The sequence below is a fragment of the Diadema setosum genome, chromosome 20, assembly GCF_964275005.1.
Source record: "Diadema setosum chromosome 20, eeDiaSeto1, whole genome shotgun sequence".
In the NCBI taxonomy this organism is placed as follows: domain Eukaryota; kingdom Metazoa; phylum Echinodermata; class Echinoidea; order Diadematoida; family Diadematidae; genus Diadema; species Diadema setosum.
In genome coordinates this window covers 13,766,723-13,786,983 of record NC_092704.1, presented here as the reverse complement: position 1 = coordinate 13,786,983, position 20,261 = coordinate 13,766,723, and the positions used below count along the sequence as shown (strand labels likewise).

Below are 20,261 nucleotides of genomic sequence, written 5' to 3'. Positions count from 1 at the left end.
CTCTTTTACATTTTCAACTTCTTCTTGAAAACCCCATGATGGATTTTCACCAAATGTGGCAGTTAACATCTCTAAGGTGAAAGGATCTCAGTTTGTTAAAATGGGCTCTATGCTCCCTGGAGGCTCCCAAATCCCCAAAGTTTGCTGTCTTCTTAGCTATAATAATCTGCAAGAATGCATGGAGGGTGAATTTGTGATACTCATGTGAGTGCCAGACACACTAGAGTCTTTTTTTCTTTTTTCCTGATTCAGAAGCCCAAAGTGTGATGGTCAAATCAGCAGCAAAGCAACATACCACATTGGGGCTAATATCACCCTGACAAAGCTAGCATGATAGAGATTGTTAACCCGTTTAGGACGAGTCCCAAGTATACTCGGGCAGGTGTCTATGAGAAATATGTGTTGTAGCAAAATCAGCCCGTCTTCAACGGGCTAATATGTGTTCACTGCACTTTCTATCTCAGAAGCTTAGTTTTCCAGAAACTGCAAAATTTTCCATAAGAAAATTCTTTCATCTCTATGCTGTTTATAGAGTCATTTAATATGTTTCATGGATAATGGTCGATCAGATTTCTCTTCTTTCATGGATGTCTTAATTCAAGCCACATAGTCACAGTCTTCATATTTCACATTTGAATAGGGTGAGCTGACGGAAGTTTGGGTCCCCTGCGTGGTCAACGGGATGGAGAAGCCCATCTTTCTGGACGTCAAGGCCAATGTCCAGGGCTTGAGAGTGACCTATGCGACACCTGCCACCAGCAGACCGGTCACTTCACCGGACAATCTCCTCGGCCGAGAAGAGTGAGTTAATACGTTCATAGGGCCTGCCTGAAGGATAACTTTACATATAATGAATTGACTTAGACAGATACTCACTAAGCTTTGCATGATAAAAACCCGCATGATACAAAACCCCACTGCATGAAGTACATGTGCTAAAACAAGAGACTTTACGCACATTGATTGTGGGGTACACCGTTGCTCTCTCCTTAATATTGCTCTGCTTGCCTCACTGGCTTCAGGTACCCAATGAGTGAAGGGGAAAAAAGCCGTACACTTTGTGCTGTTTTGTTCTCTCGATGGTGTGAGGTCACACGCACCAAGAAATATGTAAAACACAACGAGACTTGTGCTTAGTGGCACACACACACACACACACACACAAATACCGCACAAATAAATAATAAATACCAATTAGTAACCAAGTAAATACCACACACAATTAAAGGTGCATAGTCCCGGTAGTGTAGAGGGCGCTGTTGATGATACTGCCGATCACCGTTAGCATTGATACGAAGATTACCGAAGTTTAGCTGTCATCAAGAGCAAAGTGCGTAGGTGTTGCTAAGTAACGTTGCCTTTGTTGTCTTCTCTGCGCATCGCGCAGTCTGTAGTAAATGCCAGGGTGCGTGCATATGTGCTTGTTATTATGACATGACAAAAGAAGTTTGCTAAAGCTGTCATCCCCTTCAGCCGAATCATGAGCCGAACTGTGATCCGACCACTGACTACAGTGGATTGGACTTCTTTGGACTCGGGGAAAGTGGGCCAAAGCGTAAGCGCTAAAGAGGAGTCAATAGCGTAGGTCTCTATAGGAAACTTGCGCCGTGCGCCCGTGTACGCATTTGATTAAAACACCGGGACCATGCACCTTTAACAAATGACTTCCTGCAACCAATCCTGAAGCCGATGAACTACATTTTGGCACAATTTCTATCCCATACATGCCAGCTTGCATAACACCTTGACTGCAGGACTATAGCAACCTTTTCACGATCATTTTTGTTGTTGTTGTTGTTGTGTGTGTGTGTGTGTGTGTGTGTGTCTATTCTTCTTCTTCTTCTTTACCTCTCTGTCATTAAGATTCAATGTTCAATCTGTATTTATTAAGCCAAGTACAGAATAAAGGACCCACCCTGGTCAAAAGTGGTCACCTCCTGCTTACTGAGCAGCTGCATCATGCAAATTGTGCTGTAGTGTCCTTCTAGCAGTAACACATGACAGAGTTAGGGTTGCAGTCTCTATTCAAAAATACAATCATCTCTTAACATGACCTTTGTTTTGAAAGACATCAATGTACTCATTTATATGCTCAGAATTGTTGACATTCTGATGATACTATCATTTATACATGTGTCACTATAATCATACAATGTACAATAACTGCAAAGTGCTTTCCACTATTAAACACCCCCTTCTGTCAGAGTGTCAAAGGATGACCAGAAGACACCCCTGGCCCTGGACTTTGGGAGTGAGGTGGAGCTGATGTCCACACCGAGCAGAGTTCTTGTCATCACCAACCACACAGCCATTCCTGCCCCCTTCAACCTGATCGTGGATAAGTTCGCCGCGGGGAAACCTCCCACCCCGCCCCCGAGGGAGAGAACAAGTGCAGAGAGTCAGAGAAGGTACACACACGGTCTTCTCTTTAAAGGGGATGGCTAGTAACCAATCAGTGGGAATCAGTGGGAATGCTGAGGGATGATTGTTCCAATCCCTGTGGGATTCATTTAAGAGTACATTATATATCTACTGTTGTGTGAAAATTATTTGCTTCAGAACGGTCTCATATTCAAGTAATGTGCAGATTAATGCCCCGTCACTGACCAGGTACGCTAACCTGGAAACATTAAACTGCACATTACTTGAATATGAGACCATTCTGAAGCAAATAATTTTCACACAACAATAGATATATAATGTACTCTTAAATGAATCCCACAAGGATTGGAACAATCATCCTCCAGCATTCCCACTGATTCCCACTGATCAGTTACTAGCCATCCCCTTTAACCCTTTCTGCACTTTCCTTGTTGATTTGCACAGATGTCTAGAAACTAATCATCAATGGATAGCAATAACCTAATCCCCTAATCTCTTTTGTATCGCCATGACCTTCTTGTTGGACTGGTATCAGAAGGACATTGCTCTACCCAAGTGGGTTTGCTAATCTACGTCTAGGTCAAGTCTGGATGGATTACCGAATGCTGATGACAAAGTTTGTCAAGTTCAGCTAAATGCCTGCTGGGCACATAAAGGGTTAATCTTCTATGAATTATGAGTAAACTCAGCCTCTTCTGTCTTCAATCTTCCTGGTTAGAAATAGCAAAATAATACACAGCAAACATGCTGTATGTGTAAATCTGCTTTGCGGTGAAACCGCTTTGTTATGAAATTGGTCTTTATGATTTTTGGAGCATTCGTTGTTGTTGTTTGCTTTTTTTTTTTGATAATTGTTTATCCAGTGTCTTCCTCTACCAATTTTTGTTACTGAGTGTGTTATTCCTTAACACTTTTGTCACTTAGCCTGTCGAGGGCGGACTGATTTTGCTATAATACGCATTTCCGATAGACACCTGCCTGAGTATTCTCAGGACTCATCTTCAACAGGTTAAGAACATATTATTGTGATCAAACCCTACAGGTAGCTGTGCATGAGAAATCGGAGCATTCACAATGAAAGATGGCTCAGAGACTGGTGAAGCTGCTAAAAAGAAATAAAAGGCCCATTTTTCAATTATGAATATTAAAAAGGTCCTCAAGTTGATGATTATTCTTATCATAACAGATTATGTCTGTGGGTGGAACTGGGTGGAAATTTTAAAGAAATTGTCAAAAGATTGTGATAAGTTGCATATCGTGGCTGAGATTTGGAAAGTGTGTATTTAGTTCATTGTTTTTCTCTGTCTTCCTTGCACAGACCTGGAGCTCTGCTGAGCCGCACCGCCAACCTGGCAGACCCCCGAAGCAAGTCCTCGGCCAAGAACCAGGCCGACTACATGAAGGCCATACTGCGGGATGGGAGGGGGGCCGCGTTCCTGGTCCAGCCTGCCTCGGGAATCCTGGAACCATTTGCATCTCTGGAGGTGACAGTGACAGCACACAGCGACATGTGGGGCCACTACACTGACCAGCTGATATGCAAGGTAGGGATCACTGTGTGTCCAGTGCCTCAAACTTAAAGGTAAATTGTGGTACCTGCCCCTGGGGGAAGTTGTATTTTTTTCTGATTAATGTCAGAAAACTAGCTGCTGATTGTGATTTGTAAGCTTTTCAATTTAACTTCCGCATTGCTAAAGTGCTCTCACCTTTTACATGACCCCAGCTTTCCATGAACTACAGACGAAACGGGAAAGCACTTATTAAATAATCATCTTATAAGAAGTTATTGACACAAATTCAGAACTGTAGTTTCAATCAAATCAGAGAATCTAGGGGTTAGATACAGTCCATGGATTCAAACAAGCATGAAGTAGGCTTGCCGTGCTCATGTACATGTTCATTATTGGCTCCCTGTTGATGGACAGGACGTGTCATGCACATTTATGCAGTCAAACTTTGCGTAATCCATGGACTCAATTTAAACTACCTTTTCAAATTCTGGCCATTGCGGCTCAAAAGCAGAAAGTGCCGATGACTGGTTATTGCTGACTGACCACCACAGTTGGTGGTTATTCAAATTCATGAAATTCTTCTGTGGAGATGTTTTCATTGCAACTGATTGACGAATTGCCCTACATCGACGTAAATAAGCACTGAATTGATCAGTGTTTTAGTAGTAGCCATGATAAAAAATCATGGGCGTACATACTCGAGCAGGATTCGAACCGACGACCTCCTGATCACCGGACAGGCGTCATCTCCACAAGACCACCGAGCTTTCCCCCGACAGCAAGTGTTGGTTCTAATCCTTATAGCATGCAGCGGGTACTGCTTTATTATTCAACTTCATGAAATTCTTCCGTCGAAATGTTTTCATTGCAACTGATTGTCAATCAGTTGCAATTGGTGGTTGTTGTGTGACTGTCAAAGAGGACCATTAAATGAACATTCAACAGAATTCAGGACATCTCTGTGTTATTCACTTTTCCACGAAGTGCAATATTACTATCAGTTAATAACAAGAATCCATGTTGCTGTCTTATTAAACAAATAATGTACATCATACCATACGGTGTACGTAAAACGCCTGCATTAGGGAACTCTGAATTAGCCCGAGCACACTCAGCCAGGCCCTGTGTATATTAGACAGTTTCAGAAGTTGCATTGCGTTTCTTTCAAACTCTGCAAACAAGCTTTTAGGAAAATCTGTCTACCAGCAACTCAGTGCAAAACTTTTTTTTTTTCCAACAGGTGTCCCACCTGAACCCTGTCCACGTCCCGATCAGCATGGATGTCACCGGCTGCCCGCTCAAATTCCAGATGGCCACCATCAAAGGCCAGATACCCTTTGTGCGATTTGGCACCCACATCTGCGGTGTCCCCGCCATCAACCGACCGCTTAAGATCATGAACAACAGTCCCTGTGGTGAGTACACCTCTCATTTTTGGCATTTGTAAAGAAAAATTGGATGCTACGAGGACCAGTAACTTGGTGAACAGTGAAAATTCATTTAGAATAGACCCTTACTACTCAGGCTTTTTTCACCCGAGGCCCAGTTTGGCTCCTACAATATTTTGGAGGCTCAGTTAGATCGAATAGGATTTTTTTTTCTTTATATTTGGAAGACTTCACAGCCCACCTATAAGAGTTTTGTGGCTCATCAGAGGCACAGGTTTGGACCATTACCTTTGGATCAGGGTATGTCATTGTCTAGCACATGTTGCCGTCATTACTTTGCCACCAGAATTTTCTGCAGCACAGATGCTGGTGTTTCCCTGGTTTAAAAAGCTGTCTGCAGAGTCTTGTAAAAGGGTCTGCTTCCAGCTCATTTCAGGTCAACTTCTACTGCCTCCAACAAGTGGAGTTTACTAATCAAAAACACGTTGTTTGGAACTTGATGAGATGAAAGACATTCCATGGGACCGAAACCGCCTCAGGCATCTTATGCAGATGATGCCATGAAGATGCTGGAGGCTAATTTTAATGGCTCTCCGACTTCATTTTGAGAATTCAGTGATCTCCCTCACACTTCTTTTTCTCTCTCTGTCCCACTCTCTGTCATAAAAGTTTAGTATCTGTTGCTGAAGATTGGTACCAAGGTTAGATTTTTGATCAGTTTGTGAGGACAGCAAGCTCATGCAGTGGTCAAGTTGTGAAGTACTGGTGCACAAGTACTTGGGCCAGGTGCTGGGCAGGGGGGACATGTGGTATGTCTATTCAGAATGTAACATCATGAGGATCATGGTGCAAATGGAATATTGTCAATCGAGTGGTGAAGTGATTTTGCCTAATAGTGATACCACATCAACTATTTTAAGAAGTCAGGCCTTCAGACAACCCATTTCAGGGAAAAGTGAATCATGGTATTGGAAGAGCTCAGTATCTCTCACAGGCCTCTCTCTCTCTCTCTCTCTCTCTCTCTCCCTCTCTCTCACTATTCATCCCACAGAAATCCGGGTTGACTGGCAGATCTTCAACTTGGCGGAAGGTGACCACAAGCTGGTGGACCTGCAGGTCATCTACGGCGATCCCTTTCCCATCAGGGATCCCAGCGGCAAGGAAATCATACCAGCAGCGGACGTCGGCGACCAGGGAAACGGTGGCTTGTCGGAGGAGACGGAAGACTGTGGTGATCCGGAGACCGGTGAGGGGAAGGCATCGACGTCGGGCCTCCTGTCCAAGATCGCCAACGACCTCGAGGCGCGGGAGAAAGGGCGGCCCAAGCTGCTGAGCGTCCGGCTTCGGGAGCACGAAGGGGTGCCGGCCAATGGTCCTTTTACCATCGACCAACACCAAATGGTGAGAGCCAATCCTAGTTTCTAGTGATTCGTCACTAGACTGCTGTTGGATGCGATGGGTCTGTTTTGGTGCGAATTATTTTAATTTGTTTGTCTTAAGAAAAGGATATATGCGGAAGGGCGCCAAATCTGTAACAAGTCGCTGCTGCTGTTGAAAATGCCCCTTCTGTACAATGTACTCACGCAAGAGAACATAATGTCAAATATTTCAGTGGGCAAGAGGAAAAACCTGATGGCTTTGGTAAATGAAAAAAAGAAAGCTAAAGAGATGATGCATTGTGATAGTGATATCTTGAGTAAAAGTCTTGATTCAGTCGGGTATTCTGCTTACACAACTCAAAGCAACTGTTCATCAAAGCTTGAGTAATTGATTATGTTTTATTGAGAGATACCTCAATGTAAAAAAAAAAAAATGCCATTGACCCTTGGCCCCCGATTGCCCCTCAGCCCCCCAACACACACACACAAATGTTCCACAGCCCTGTTATAAAGCTGGCTGCCTGAATGTTAAATTTTGTGTTGGTTGATTTTACTGGATGAACAGAACTCCTGGTATAAAGAGAATTAAAGATTATAGAGACCATACATTTTCCAAAAAGACAAAAACAAAACAGGTAAGTCATGTGATGTACAATCACCATCATGCTGTACAAAGCAGTGTTGCATGTCTCAGCAAGCAGGATTGTTGAGGTGCAGAATTTTGTTGCAATTTGTTTTTCTCCAGGTCATACCTGGGAGGGGAACGGCCAACATTGTCGCCAGCTTCCTTCCCGACGCTAGCTTCCTTCCAGCCCAGGAAGCGGCAGACTGTGTCGGCTATGCACTGGGCTTCCTCAGTCTGGACCGGCCCGAGCTGGTCAGCGAACCGGGTCATGTGACCAGGGGCCAGGGCTACGAGGTGCCACCCCTGCGACTCGACTTCACTGCATTCATCAAGACAGCCTTGTATGTACCCATCATTCTCTCTGAAGTTTCTCTAGTTCACTTCTTGCTATTCGAGATGCTTGCTAAATATGAAATATCCTACAGAAAATAATAGTCTATCTGTACATAAAAATAGACTACTTTCATTCTTTTATTTTGTGTTTTCTTTAAAGGGTGTGTACAGTTCTGGTCGAGGTGAGGATTTAGCATTTAACGTTTTGCGAGATATTCAGAAACCACTCTATGAGATGTCAAAGAGCATTCAATTCTAAGGGGTATCAAAAGTTTATTTGATGAAAATCGGTTTTGAAATGGCCGAGATATCCAAAAACAAGGTGAAACAAAGAGATCCTAATAAAGTTGTGGCCTGTCGCCTTTTATTATTATCGCTTTTTTGGATATCTCAGCCATTTGAAAACCGATTTTCATCAAATAAACAATGAATCCTTCTTAAAATCACATGCTCTTTCATATTTCATAAGAGGTTTCTCATTATCTCACTTAAAAATGTTCAAAACATGAATCCCCACCTCAACCACTACTGTACAGTCCCTTTACTTTCGCAAGAAATCACTTCACAATAAAATCAATCACGATATTCCACGGTATATGAGGATCTTTTGGTCCTCCTTATCTTTTTATGTAAGGGAAACAAGTTGAAAGGACAGATTCAATTTTAAAAAAAAAGTTGTTTTGGGGTCAGAGCAAAATAAGACAACCATGTATGGCTTACCATAATCATGTCGCATGACGAGGATAACTCTTTCGAAGGAATGCTGTAGTAACCTTAGTACAAGATTTCCTGACGTTTAAAGGATCATAACTTTGTTCAGTTGTCATTGGTCCAATGTTTGTCAAATATTTGCCAGTCTTTTGCAAGTCTTTTGCAAAACTGGAAAACAAGCATGGCAAATAGGAATTGCTAAAAGGACAGTCAGATGTTAACAGTGCACATCCTCATGACTTCTCTCTCTGTCGCCCTTGCTTGATGCACAGTGTCACAGTGGAGACATCTGAGGAGGAGGGACTAACTTACCGCACGGCTGCCAGCCAGCTTCTGGACCTGTCCCCTCCCCCACCACCCACCCCGACCCTGAGGGACCGCCCCACCGTGAGAGAGACCGCCCTCCACGCCTGCCACATCACCAGCCTGTCGGCCACGCTGACCAACAACACGCAGACCCCCCTCTCCTTCCAGGCTGTCACCCCGCCCCCTTTTCTGCTCCAGAGGGTGGACCCAGTCAGCAAGAAGGGGGCAAAGGGCACCGTGAAGTCGCAGGTCACTGGAGATGGGATTCTGTACACCCTGCCCACACAGCACAACCTGCAGGTGAATAGCATCTTCGTCAATGTCTTTGTGATATAGACACATTGATCTCCCATGGTTTTCAATGTCACATCCAGATGATGGTTAATGTGAGTGCTCTGACTTAGTGTATAACTGTGCAAAGAGCTTATGAAATCAGAGTTACATATGAATTGTGTACAAGAACCCATCATCAAGAAAGGTGACACTTTTGCATGAATTTCTTTTGCACAAAATGTACAACTTGTATCATAAGCAAAAATGGTTTGAATTAACGAAACCGAAACATATTTGACATCTTAATAGAACTTTACTCTTTGCTCCACACGAACATTAAAGGTTAGTTTTGGACTAAATCTATTTCCTCTGCAATTGTTAGAATAGCTTTTTGATAATTGATTGCGTCTCACAGCTACAATCAGTCCATTATTTACTGGAATCTTGTCATCCACACATGGTCATTTAGCTACATTCAAGCAGTCAGAAGTTTTGTGTTGTTACATTATGATTATTACATAATTATATATTATATTGGATTTCGCTGCTCCTCTGGCATTAAGCCGTTGAGACTCGACTTTGACAGCTCAAGATCTCACCATCTCCCTCCCCCTGATTCTTTCCCAGGTCAAGCTCGGTTTCCAGCTGGACTTGGCTCTCATCATGAACAACCTGGAAGGGCTGTTGGTGGGCCAGACCAAAGAGGGAGTCCTTCTAACGTCGGAGCAAGGGGAGCGTAAGCTGAATATTCACAAGGATCTCCTCCTCTGCTACACAAACAACACAGTGCAGGTACAATATGATGCATCTAAAGGGTTCTTTTTTTTTTTCATTTTCTTCATTCATATCTTTCAAAACAGTGGATGGAAAGCATTTTGTTTTGCTCTACTGTGTGTACCAGGGAGTTTAGGATTTATCATTTTACATTGTTTTGTTCCCATTTTGTTTCATTATTTTGCTTTTATCTTGATACAGTATTATATGCAGTAGTTTTGTACTTGAACACAATTAGATGTATTTCTACAAAAAAAAAAAAAAAAAAAAAACCATCATGTATTAACCCTAAAAGGGCTGGGCTTTTTTGGCTATGCTAAGACCGAGGGGGTGGGGGGCAGATTCCGCCCCCCCCCCCCCCCCCCCCCCCCGAGATCTCTGCCATCGGTGGTGCGATTGCGATGAAATTTTGCATGCGTGAGATCCACGTCATAATCTACAAGATTGTGTCATAAGAATTTTTGAAATAATCAATTTCTAATTTTGATTAATTAATTATGCAAATTAAGCTCAAGATCATATTTTAGCCTAGTTAAAAGCATTGAGAGTCTAATTTTTGATCAGTGTTATCTGTTTAAGCATTTTCAACTATTGTACATCACAAAAACTTTCAAAACTCATTTCAATTCTCATGTATTTTATTGTTTTCAGAATTTCTTATGTATTTCTTTGATTTTTCTTTGTTTTTTCTTATTGGAAATTGTCACTGACCACTTTTCTACCATAATTAGCATAAAATTAATCAATGAAAGTGATTAATTGTAAAAATAATCAGGTTTTTATGACTTTCATGACAGACCACTGTTTTCCATAGAAAATGTACACAAAATCACAAAATTGTGCCTATTTTGGGGCGACATTCTGTTACAAAAATGGGCGTGGCTTTGCACAAGTATGCACGGACGTTGCAAATTTGGTCTCAAAAGTTGGTCGCAACGAGACCTTCCCACGTTACAGAATTTTAGCGCGAAACGTCGAAGGGGGGGGGGGTGGATTCCGCCCCCCCAACCCTAACCCTAACCCCCCCGGCCCTTTTAGGGTTAAAGGGGTCTTATAGTTTTGGTTGAAATTTCAGGTTTCTAACTTCTTTTTGTGAGATAATGAGAAACCTCTTATGAAATATGAAAGAGCCTGTAATTCCAAGAGGAATTCAACACTAATTTGGTGAAAATTGGTTTTGAAATGGACGTGATACGCAAAATAGAGCAATCCTAATAAAAGGTGGGGCCCACCTTTTATTATAATCGCTTTATTTTACTTTATTTTTGGATGTCTCAGCCATCCCAAAACCGATTGTCATCAAATAAACTGTGAATGCATCTTAGGATGGTATGCTCTGTACTATTTCATAAGTGGTTTCATGGTATCTCACGAAAAGTTAAAAGCCTAATCCTCGCCTCCACCAATACTGTACTATCCCTATAAAATGTATTTTGCAGGACCATCTATTGAGATTTTTTTGTTTTGTTTTGTTTTGTATATTCTGACTGTTCTCTCAAAATTTTGGGATATTACCAGAAATACCCAGACGTTCTAATTTTAGAATCCTATTCTTAAGGCAATGTGGCCCAGGATAGCCTGACTGGTAGTCTTGTCAAGTTAAAACATAATCTGCCATGAAAATGAAACATCCTACTCTTCATAATGTCTGTATGTTTGCACGCATGGATGTGTTTGTGTACACGTGGGTGTACATGGAATGCTTTGATGTTTAGGTGGGTTCGACGATCTGTACAACCAAGAATTGATATATCAATGAATTTTTCTATAGAATTTTTTTTTTTTCCAGGCTTGGAGGACTCTTCTTATTACATAGGAGGTGCTTTACCCAGTATTCTCAGGTTGGGGTAAATGGGAAATGTGTGTTACAGGAAAATCAGTTTGTCTAATGGCTTAAACTGCAGCGCTATCACTCTCAAATATACCCACCTCTTTTCTCTCCCTCTAGCGACTGCCTCTCTACGCTGTGGTGGTCCTCCCATCTTTTGAGCTTGCCCCATCGCAACTGGACTTTGGCTCCTGTCTGGTCGGTCAAGAGCGCAGTCTGAGGGTGACCATCACTAACCCCACTAGCTCTGGCTCGTACTGGACGGTGTCCTTTGGTAAGGACTTCTAGAGGAGAGGGTGACCCTCGATACACTTGGTTTGCGGTTCACCATGTATGTATAGTCCTGAGAAGGACTGTTGGAGTGACAGGAGAAGGATAGAAAGAAAAGTTGGATGAGAGGTGAGAATTGAGTAAGAGTATTCTTTCTGGAATGAGTGTAGTCCTGAAAAGGACTGTGAACCAAGGAAGTATAGAACCAAGGAAGTATAGGAGAGTAAGAGGAGACTCAACGTTTCGGACAGTTGACTGTCCGTCCTCAGGAGTGAACCAAGGAAGTATAGGAGAGTAAGAGGAGACTCAACGTTTCGGACAGTCAACTGTCCGAAACGTTGAGTCTCCTCTTACTCTCCTATACTTCCTTGGTTCTATACTTCCTTGGTTCACAGTCCTTTTCAGGACTACACTCATTCCAGAAAGAATACTCTTACTCAATTCTCATCTCTCATCCAACTTTTCTTTCTATCCTTCTCCTGTCACTCCAACAGTCCTTCTCAGGACTATACATACATGGTGAACCGCAAACCAAGTGTATCTAATACCACGCCATGCAAACACCTTCTCTCAAAAATCATCTGAGGGTGACCCTCTTCGCAGATAACTGGATTGCAAGGTGTTTCCTTGCTTTGAAATTATGGAAAACAAGAGAAGTTTTTCTTTTATCCTTAATTCATTGGAGTGGGCTGTTTTACTGTGCATATTTTAGAATTCATGGACTCATTTTCGAGGAGCCCTAGTTGAAAGTTACTATCAAATAGGCAACCAGTTTATACCAAATGGCCCTTCCATACCATGGGATATAGGGGTTCTATTGACATTTGACCTCTGGTGCAAAGGATGCCCCCCCCCCCCCCCCCAGAAACTATCTGTGACCCCCGTTTCCTACAAATATCTGATTTGTTGGTCTGAGCATGTAAATACGGTCCAGAGAGATGGGGGGGGGGGGTGGCTAAGGGAGAATGTTCTACTTCCAGTGACATTTCCACTGTCAAACTTTTATCCTGCTGAGGAAGGTATCTGTGGGAAATGCGTGTTGTAGCAAATTCAGCCTGTCCTCAACGTGTTAATGGATTCCTTCCATCTATTCACACAGGAGAGGAAGCCTCCACTAATCACAGCATAGAGATCTAGTGTCACTCTCTCCCTCTTATGATCAGATGCATAAATTGGTTGATAGTTCAATGTATATGGAGGCTAAACTATACATTGTACACTGCACAGCTAGTGTTTACTCTCCACATCCTGTGTATAACGAGGTTCAATATGACCAACGTTTGCCGTGTATGATGTGTGCAAGATGTATGCCTCTTTGTACACTCTCAGAGTTAGCTGGGAAGTTTAGTATTTTGCTACGTTTTTCAGTCTGGTTGAAATGGACAAAGCAACAAGGGAAATCACGTCATTTGAACCCATAAATCCTCTCATACTGATGATATCTCGTGTGTGTCTGAAATTTGCTAGGTATGTTTAGCGAGTTGTGCCATACATGTGGGTGCTAATAAATCTGTACTGGGAAAATGCATAAATAATATCCTGCTTTATTTCCTTTCATTATGATGGGGTTTGCTTACATAGTGTAGACCTTTGCTGAATTGGTAGCTCATGAGCAGAAGTACGGTATATATCAGGGAAATAAGTTCAGCTTCAAGTATATCATACATTCCTTATTGTCTTCACTCATTTGTAGAGTAGTATAGTTGTCCTCTGGTGAAGTTGAAACAAGAGTTTATTTTTGTGATGCATGTAGTATATCATGTCATGTATCATGCTGTCCCTTCCCCCTCTAGGAATATGTATGCATGGGCCATCACAGAGCAGTTAAGTTACATTAAAAAAAAACCCAACAAAAACAAAAAACAATATCATGCAGCTCATTGAGTTTTGGAGTACATAACAGTATGTTGATCTGTCCAGATGGTTACATTTTCTATTTTCTTTCTTTTTGCATCCATTTCTGTGTGCATGTAGATGCATGGAGTACCACAGCAGATGATGTATTTGAAGTCTCACCCCCAGCAGGCTACCTGGAGCCTCACGTCACACACGTCTCAAATAGCAAGGCCATTCTGACCATCTACTTCAAACCTAGGTATGTGTGAATCACTTTTGTTTTGTTGTATTGTATCACATTTTGTAGCACTTTAGTTTTTGTTGTACTACATTTGATGTATCATATCAAATATTCTCTGACATTTAAAGCAAAACAAATCCTGTGAAGTGGTGAAAACCAAGCAGAACCACCCAAGTTACACACATGCAGTCCACACTCATGCACTCTTGTACATATATTCATCATTGACATTTGCAAGCATTCTATAGCAATTAACCAACATCTTTTAACTTTTTTTTTTCTTTTTTAGCAGTCGAAAGTGGCAATTGAAACAATTTCTGTAATAAGTATACAAGTATGCCTTTTTGTTTACTGCTGTCCTTTACTCTCAGTCTCAAAATTGTGTTGGTTACACCATTTTCCTTTTCATTTTGTACTTTTTTTCAAACAGTACATGTGTTGCAGAAACAATGGACAACATAAAGCCTTTGTTTGAATTTGCTTCATCACATTCCCTAAAGATGGATTCTTTTTTTCTTTTATTTTTTTCTTTTTTGAATGGGGGGGGGGGGAGGAGATTATAATGCCAATATTGGCCATTTTCACTAAATTTTTTAATTTATGTCGATCTTCTGTCATGATGCCAAAAACCTATTCATTGATTTGACAGGCACAACATATCCTACCAAGGGTCATTCATCTTCAAGGGCATGCTGGGAGAAGAGATCAAATTCCTACAGGTCAGAGGTCAAGGCACCTACGACAGCCGACACGAGGCCCTGGTGAACCCCTGAGAGAAGCGATGGCCAGATTGTGACTCGAGAGCAATACTTGTAGAAATCACGTGACTATCACCTCCTCTTGCTTAAGTCAGTCGGGACATCAAGTTTAAAACAAACAAAAACCCAATAACAGCAGCAACAACAAACAATACTTGCTACTATACAAACCTTCCCAACACAAACCTTTCAACGATTTGGTGGATTTTGCTGCCAATGTTTGGTCAGGCAGGCAGTTTACATGAGCACATCATATCTGACACATACTAGCATGCATGAATGGTAGAAGATGTCATGAATAATGCGCTGAGAACACTGCACAACTTGGGACCAGTACTGGGGGGCATTTCATGAAGGAACTTGTCGGATAAAATGTCCGACAAGTCAATTATATCCGACAAGTTCAGAGAAATCAGCCAATCAGACTAAAGAATTTCTCAAAACTTGTCGGATATAATTGACTTGTCAGATATTTTATCCGACAAGTTCCTTCATGAAATGCCCCCCTGGACTTTATTGCTTTAAACTCCTCAAATATCAACAGTGTACATAAGTCAAAACAAGACTTCATAGATTTCTATGTAACTATATACTCATTAAAATTTAACTTCTTTTGAATGAAGTGACAAAGGCAGAATTAGGATGAGAAATGCAGCGGTTCGACTGGAAGCAGTTTGCTCTTTAAATATTTTGTGACACCAAGCACAGAGCATGCCTTTTAATTTAAAATCACGTATGTGCTTTTATAAACTAAAGGCAATGTAATTTGTGGCATCATGATGTCAATGAGCAAGCCTCTGTATATAAACTGCTGTAGGCCTACTCAGCCAAGTTGTTCAGTTTTTCCACTATGTACCTTACCATGTTTTGATGATTAGCATTTTTATCAGTCAATGACAATGTATGCTAATTCTGTTGGAACATCACTGCATCAGTGTCTTTATATAACTAGAAAGGACAAAGTTCCATAACATGGGATTTACTGCTGGATGTGTCTAATTTATACATTCTACATAGCCAATTGTAGTCAAATGAATATCACTAATATGTGAATATTATGTACATAGACTAAACTTCACTGAGAGATAATGTGTGTGATACTACACCCTGCTTCAGGGAGAGAAAGTACAGGCTGTGTAAATATGTATACACAAAGACTGTAAATAAATTGCAGAAATGGGTAATTCCCCATTTTACATTTGCAAATACACTTTAATTTGCTTCAAAGTTTATTTGTGTCAAGTGTCTGATTTTACATGGTGTGGTTTGATGTCCTATACATACATAACGTATCTCCTATCAAAGAGGATCCATAGAGAGCTGTGGATCGGTATCCTAAAGCCATTTCTGGAACATACTTTCACTGACCACTGCAGTCATCAGTCTGCCCTTTTGAGGAAACTGAAAGTAAAGCTCAACTTTATGTCCAGGATAACTTTACTTTTCCATGAAACTACATGCAGGATAATCTCTAACAAACAAATCTTGAAAAGTTCCATTGTATTAGAGGGAAAGAGAACTCTGAGATGGTCACTACCATTAATATAATTCCCCAAACCATCTTATCGTTTATACAATACTCAGATGAACAAATGTACCATCACCCTATGAGTGTCCAGTTCGTTTCCACTCAAACATGAACTTAAATTTCAATTATGAAAGCAATTCAAAATGAAGAAATTATGTTTGACATAAGAAAGTATAGAGTAGTGATAGCTGTGGGTGGAGTGGGAAATAGTTGGTGAAAGAGTACAATCTGATTTGATTAAAAGAACTGGAATCAAAATCGGAAGGTAAAATACCTCAATCACAATGGCAGATGTCCATGCTTTAATTTTTGTCGTCTTTTCTGCCAGAAATGTTTCAGGTAGCTGCAAGGTAGTGCCTATACAGAAAGCTAAATATAACTACATGTACATGTATAGTACAGCTCACACTCTTTACAGTTCCCTGAGTGAGAAAAGAAAATACAGTGTTTTCAATTTTCTTTTCCTCTTTTACAGTCAGTTTACGGTAATACTTGGAGCATTGTGTACAACTGCAGTAGTCCTGATATAAAAGCCACCATCTCTTATTTAAAATGGAAATTTTAAAGTAATGGTAAAATGGTACATGTATACATTACCTATTCAGTCCCACTCATAAGCTGCATGTACTGAATGCATGTATGTACCACATCAGCCTGCAAGCTAAGGTGCTACAATGTACCTAACTACTGTTCTTTGTTGATTTTTTTTTTTTTTTTAACTCCACACCTCCCCAGCCACGCCCACCTATGGGCAACCCATACACACAATTTTTTCCAGTGATAGTAGTCATTCCTTTTCTGTTGATTTTTATTCTGTTTCTTGGGTGGCATGTCCAGCAGAGTACAAAACAATCACCAAAAAAGAAAAACTCTCAAGTCACCATAAAGAAATTTACAAAGCTAACCCTTTTTTCTTTTCTTTTTTTTTTCAGATGAGGAAAGAAACTGCTAGGACCGACTATATTCAAACTAGCAGTACACCAAGACTATGACAAATCATTACAAATGCTGCATCCTAACTGACATCGTAAAAACAAAAGAAACATGCTAAAGCTGAAACACTGTCTCTCACACTTTAATGATTCAAGTGAAAAAGTCAAAATGATTTTAGCCAACATGCTGAGACTTCAGATACAGTTCTTTATATACAATGCCACTTTGAGGAATCAAATCAAACTTGCCATTCCTTTTTTTTTGTAAATTTAAAAGTAGCATTCAGATGCATTTTCAATGTATGATGGTCTTTGATGGGCACATAAGGTTGCAAAGCAGGGCCTACTTGTTGGAGAGCATTCAACATTTTTCCACAAAAAGGAACTTTGCATAGAAAATTTGGATGTGATAATTAACAGAGACGCTTGCATCACACAAACTTGCCTAATCTTTGCTAGATGGCTTTATCGTACCTACGTCACACGGGTCTCGGCAGAAATGGCAAAAAGCGCGAGCGACGTGTTCAAACAAAATCTGGCACAGGGTGGTGCTATTCTTGAACTTCACTAAAATCATTCCCATCCCATCCCATCATGTCACTTAACACGGTCACCGTAGGTAGATCCCCATGTATGTCATCATCTTTATTTGATATGTACATAAAACTCATGCCTTGATTCTTGTGGGCTTCTTCCCAGCAAAGATGGGTGGCGTGCGTACAGTGATGACATGACAGGATTCTCCATAGTGACGATTTGACACTTTCTCCAAGTTTGACACCTCCTGGAAGGAACCCTGGTACACCGTCACAACTGGGTTGTCTGGTAGGTAAAATTCAGCATCCTCGTCGCCATTTGTGGTCACAATGGCTATTCTGTAGTATTTTCCCTTGTGTTGTATTCTTGCTCTGGGGGATTCGTAGTACTGGTACTCCACATTGTATAGACCTTCGCGCAATATGATATTGTACTTCACATGCCATACCTCAACATCATCTGACTTTTGGGACTCTAGCTTCACAGTCATCTCTGAGGAGGTGTGTGTCCATGACCCATTCTTCATCTGGATGCTACACCTTACCTCCGTGACAGAATCTACGGAAATCGATTGAAATTTCTTGTCTTGAGATCCTCTGGAGTGATGACTATGTCTTTGCTGGGTAAATGATGCAGCATTGAGGTATAGTCTTGGTTGAGTATCCTCCTTGCCCAGTGGGAAGCAGTCTCCCTGTCCTGTTGGATCCTCATCATAACCCATCTCGGAAGAGAGAGCGCGGAACTTAAATGCCTTTGAAAGCAGATGTGGGCACTCTCTGTCAACAAACTGGACTAGTGGTGAGGTCTTCGTCAGAGAGACGAGCTTGGCAGCCCCCACCAATGGAAGTCGTATCTTACTGGCCATCTTCTCGTACAACTCCTTGACGCCTTCAGCGTGTTCATGCCCCAGGAGCCAGGCATCCACCTTCTTGATGACGATTTCTTCATCAGCCACAACAAGGTCACTCCTCTCTATGATGGCCAGAACCTCGTCCGCTGAGAGTCCAAGCCATGAGGTCTCGGGTATGTACTCAAAGTACTGAGCCAAGGTTTGGATGCATTGATCCTTCATAGTCTTGAAACAGCCTTCATCTGATTCCCTCAGCCACTTGATGACGCCCACCATACTGTCACCATGCAACGACTCAAACAACCAATCCTGTGCTATTTTGCTCAATTCCTGCAGAGCTAGTTGGTCAGCCCAACTAATCATCAAACAGATGTTCTCTCGTGAAAACGTAATTTCGCCAGTGTACATGTAGCACAACATCCGCTCAAAGACCTCAATCTCACTCTCTGTGGCCTCTGCTTTCAACTGGAGGATTTTTCCAGGATTTTCTTCCATCATCTTTGCGAGGGTTCCACTTGCTGCACCGAGGACCAGGCGATGAGCAGGATACTGTCTTGATCCGACTTTGACAGAGATGTCTGATAGTTCACTATTCTTTAGATATACCTTGAGCTTTTGAGGAAGTGCCCCTTGGCAAGAGTACAATACAAGTACCTCCTGAGCCATCTTGCAGAAATACCTGTGTGTAAAATATTCATTGATTAATTGGATAAGAGGGTGATCTTTAGGTGGGAAACTTTATGAATACAGAAAAAACGCTCTACTGGGGAAAATAATCATTGTACTTCTTGGTCTTCTGTTTCAGAATATTATGCAGTATATGTGCACTCAAAATTATTGGGCCCTATGTTAACATGCACTTTATTAAGTACTACATTGTGTATTAAAAAAAAAAAAAATTAATCCAAATTTGGATGGCTGCTATTTCATATTTGTCAGCTATGGAGAGCTCAGGCAATGGTGGTTGCATGTGAGGAAAGAAGAACTCTTCCTCTTTCCATTGGTACCTAAATGTAATCGTGTCGACAAATGTCATGTGGACTAAGCACATGAACTCTAAAGACACCACTGACAAATTGCACTTTTTCCAAGTTTGAGCATCCCGTGAAGAAAGAATGAATGGCTCACTGAAAGGATGAGATCTGTCATTGAAAGTGGCCATGATAGGCCAGCCCGTACAAATGCAGATTTGTTTAACATTTTTGTATCAGTAGGCCTACATTTTAACCCTAATCAGGCTGGGCTTTTTGGCTATGCTATATCTGGGGGGGGGGGGGGGGGGGGGGGGGGGCGGGCGGATTCCGCCCCCCCTTCAGATCTCGCCTATGGAACGCGTGATCGCGCCGAAAATCGGCACACGCGACGTATACTATCAAAATGTATGGTTGCTTTCTCCGAAAAATTTTTCTTACATTTTATATTAACTATTGTAATTTATGCATAAAATCAGTTTGGGGCTCTAAATCACTTATTAATGCTCTAATTAAGCTAATTTCTTTTTAAAAATGTTTCTTGTATCATTCTCCTGAGACATAGGATAAAAAAAAATCTGTATCTAAATTAATTTCTTATGTATTTGATTGTTTTTTTAATTTCTTATGTATTTCATTGTTTTTCGACCTTTGTTTTTGTTTGTTTTTTGGCCAAAATTTGTCACAGACATCTTTCGAAGCTTTATTATGCTAAAATAAATTAATTTCGTCCATTCTAAGTCAAGATATGAATTTTTATGTGAATTAATTGAAAAAACACAATTTGCATTGGGTTTGTACACAAAATCATGTTTTGGAGCAATTTTG

The 20,261-nt window shown here is 41.2% G+C and overlaps 2 protein-coding genes across 2 annotated transcripts in view; one reads left to right on the top strand and one right to left on the bottom strand.

Moving 5' to 3' along the window:
* The window catches only part of LOC140243284 (deleted in lung and esophageal cancer protein 1-like), a 38,221-nt gene extending 22,385 nt beyond the window's left edge, over positions 1–15,836 (top strand). Inside the window, exons 20-30 of the mRNA XM_072322952.1 lie at positions 641–801; positions 2,205–2,408; positions 3,701–3,926; positions 5,134–5,308; positions 6,333–6,682; positions 7,406–7,626; positions 8,602–8,935; positions 9,536–9,700; positions 11,631–11,784; positions 13,755–13,875; positions 14,507–15,836. Of these exons, the coding sequence (XP_072179053.1) occupies positions 641–801; positions 2,205–2,408; positions 3,701–3,926; positions 5,134–5,308; positions 6,333–6,682; positions 7,406–7,626; positions 8,602–8,935; positions 9,536–9,700; positions 11,631–11,784; positions 13,755–13,875; positions 14,507–14,630 (2,235 nt within the window). The 3' untranslated portion in view covers positions 14,631–15,836. The remainder of the gene's footprint in view (positions 1–640; positions 802–2,204; positions 2,409–3,700; positions 3,927–5,133; positions 5,309–6,332; positions 6,683–7,405; positions 7,627–8,601; positions 8,936–9,535; positions 9,701–11,630; positions 11,785–13,754; positions 13,876–14,506) is intronic.
* Positions 15,837–17,742: 1,906 nt separating this feature from the next.
* On the bottom strand, positions 17,743–19,128 carry LOC140243237 (kelch-like protein 4). Its single transcript, XM_072322908.1, has one exon. It carries the CDS (start codon positions 19,126–19,128, stop codon positions 17,743–17,745), a length of 1,386 nt encoding a protein of 461 aa, XP_072179009.1.
* Between the last annotated feature and the right edge of the window lie 1,133 nt (positions 19,129–20,261).

Excerpts from the sequence above, each read along its gene's own strand:
- LOC140243237 (XM_072322908.1), bottom strand. The coding sequence starts at position 19,128 with ATGGCTCAGGAGGTACTTGTATTGTACTCTTGCCAAGGGGCACTTCCT.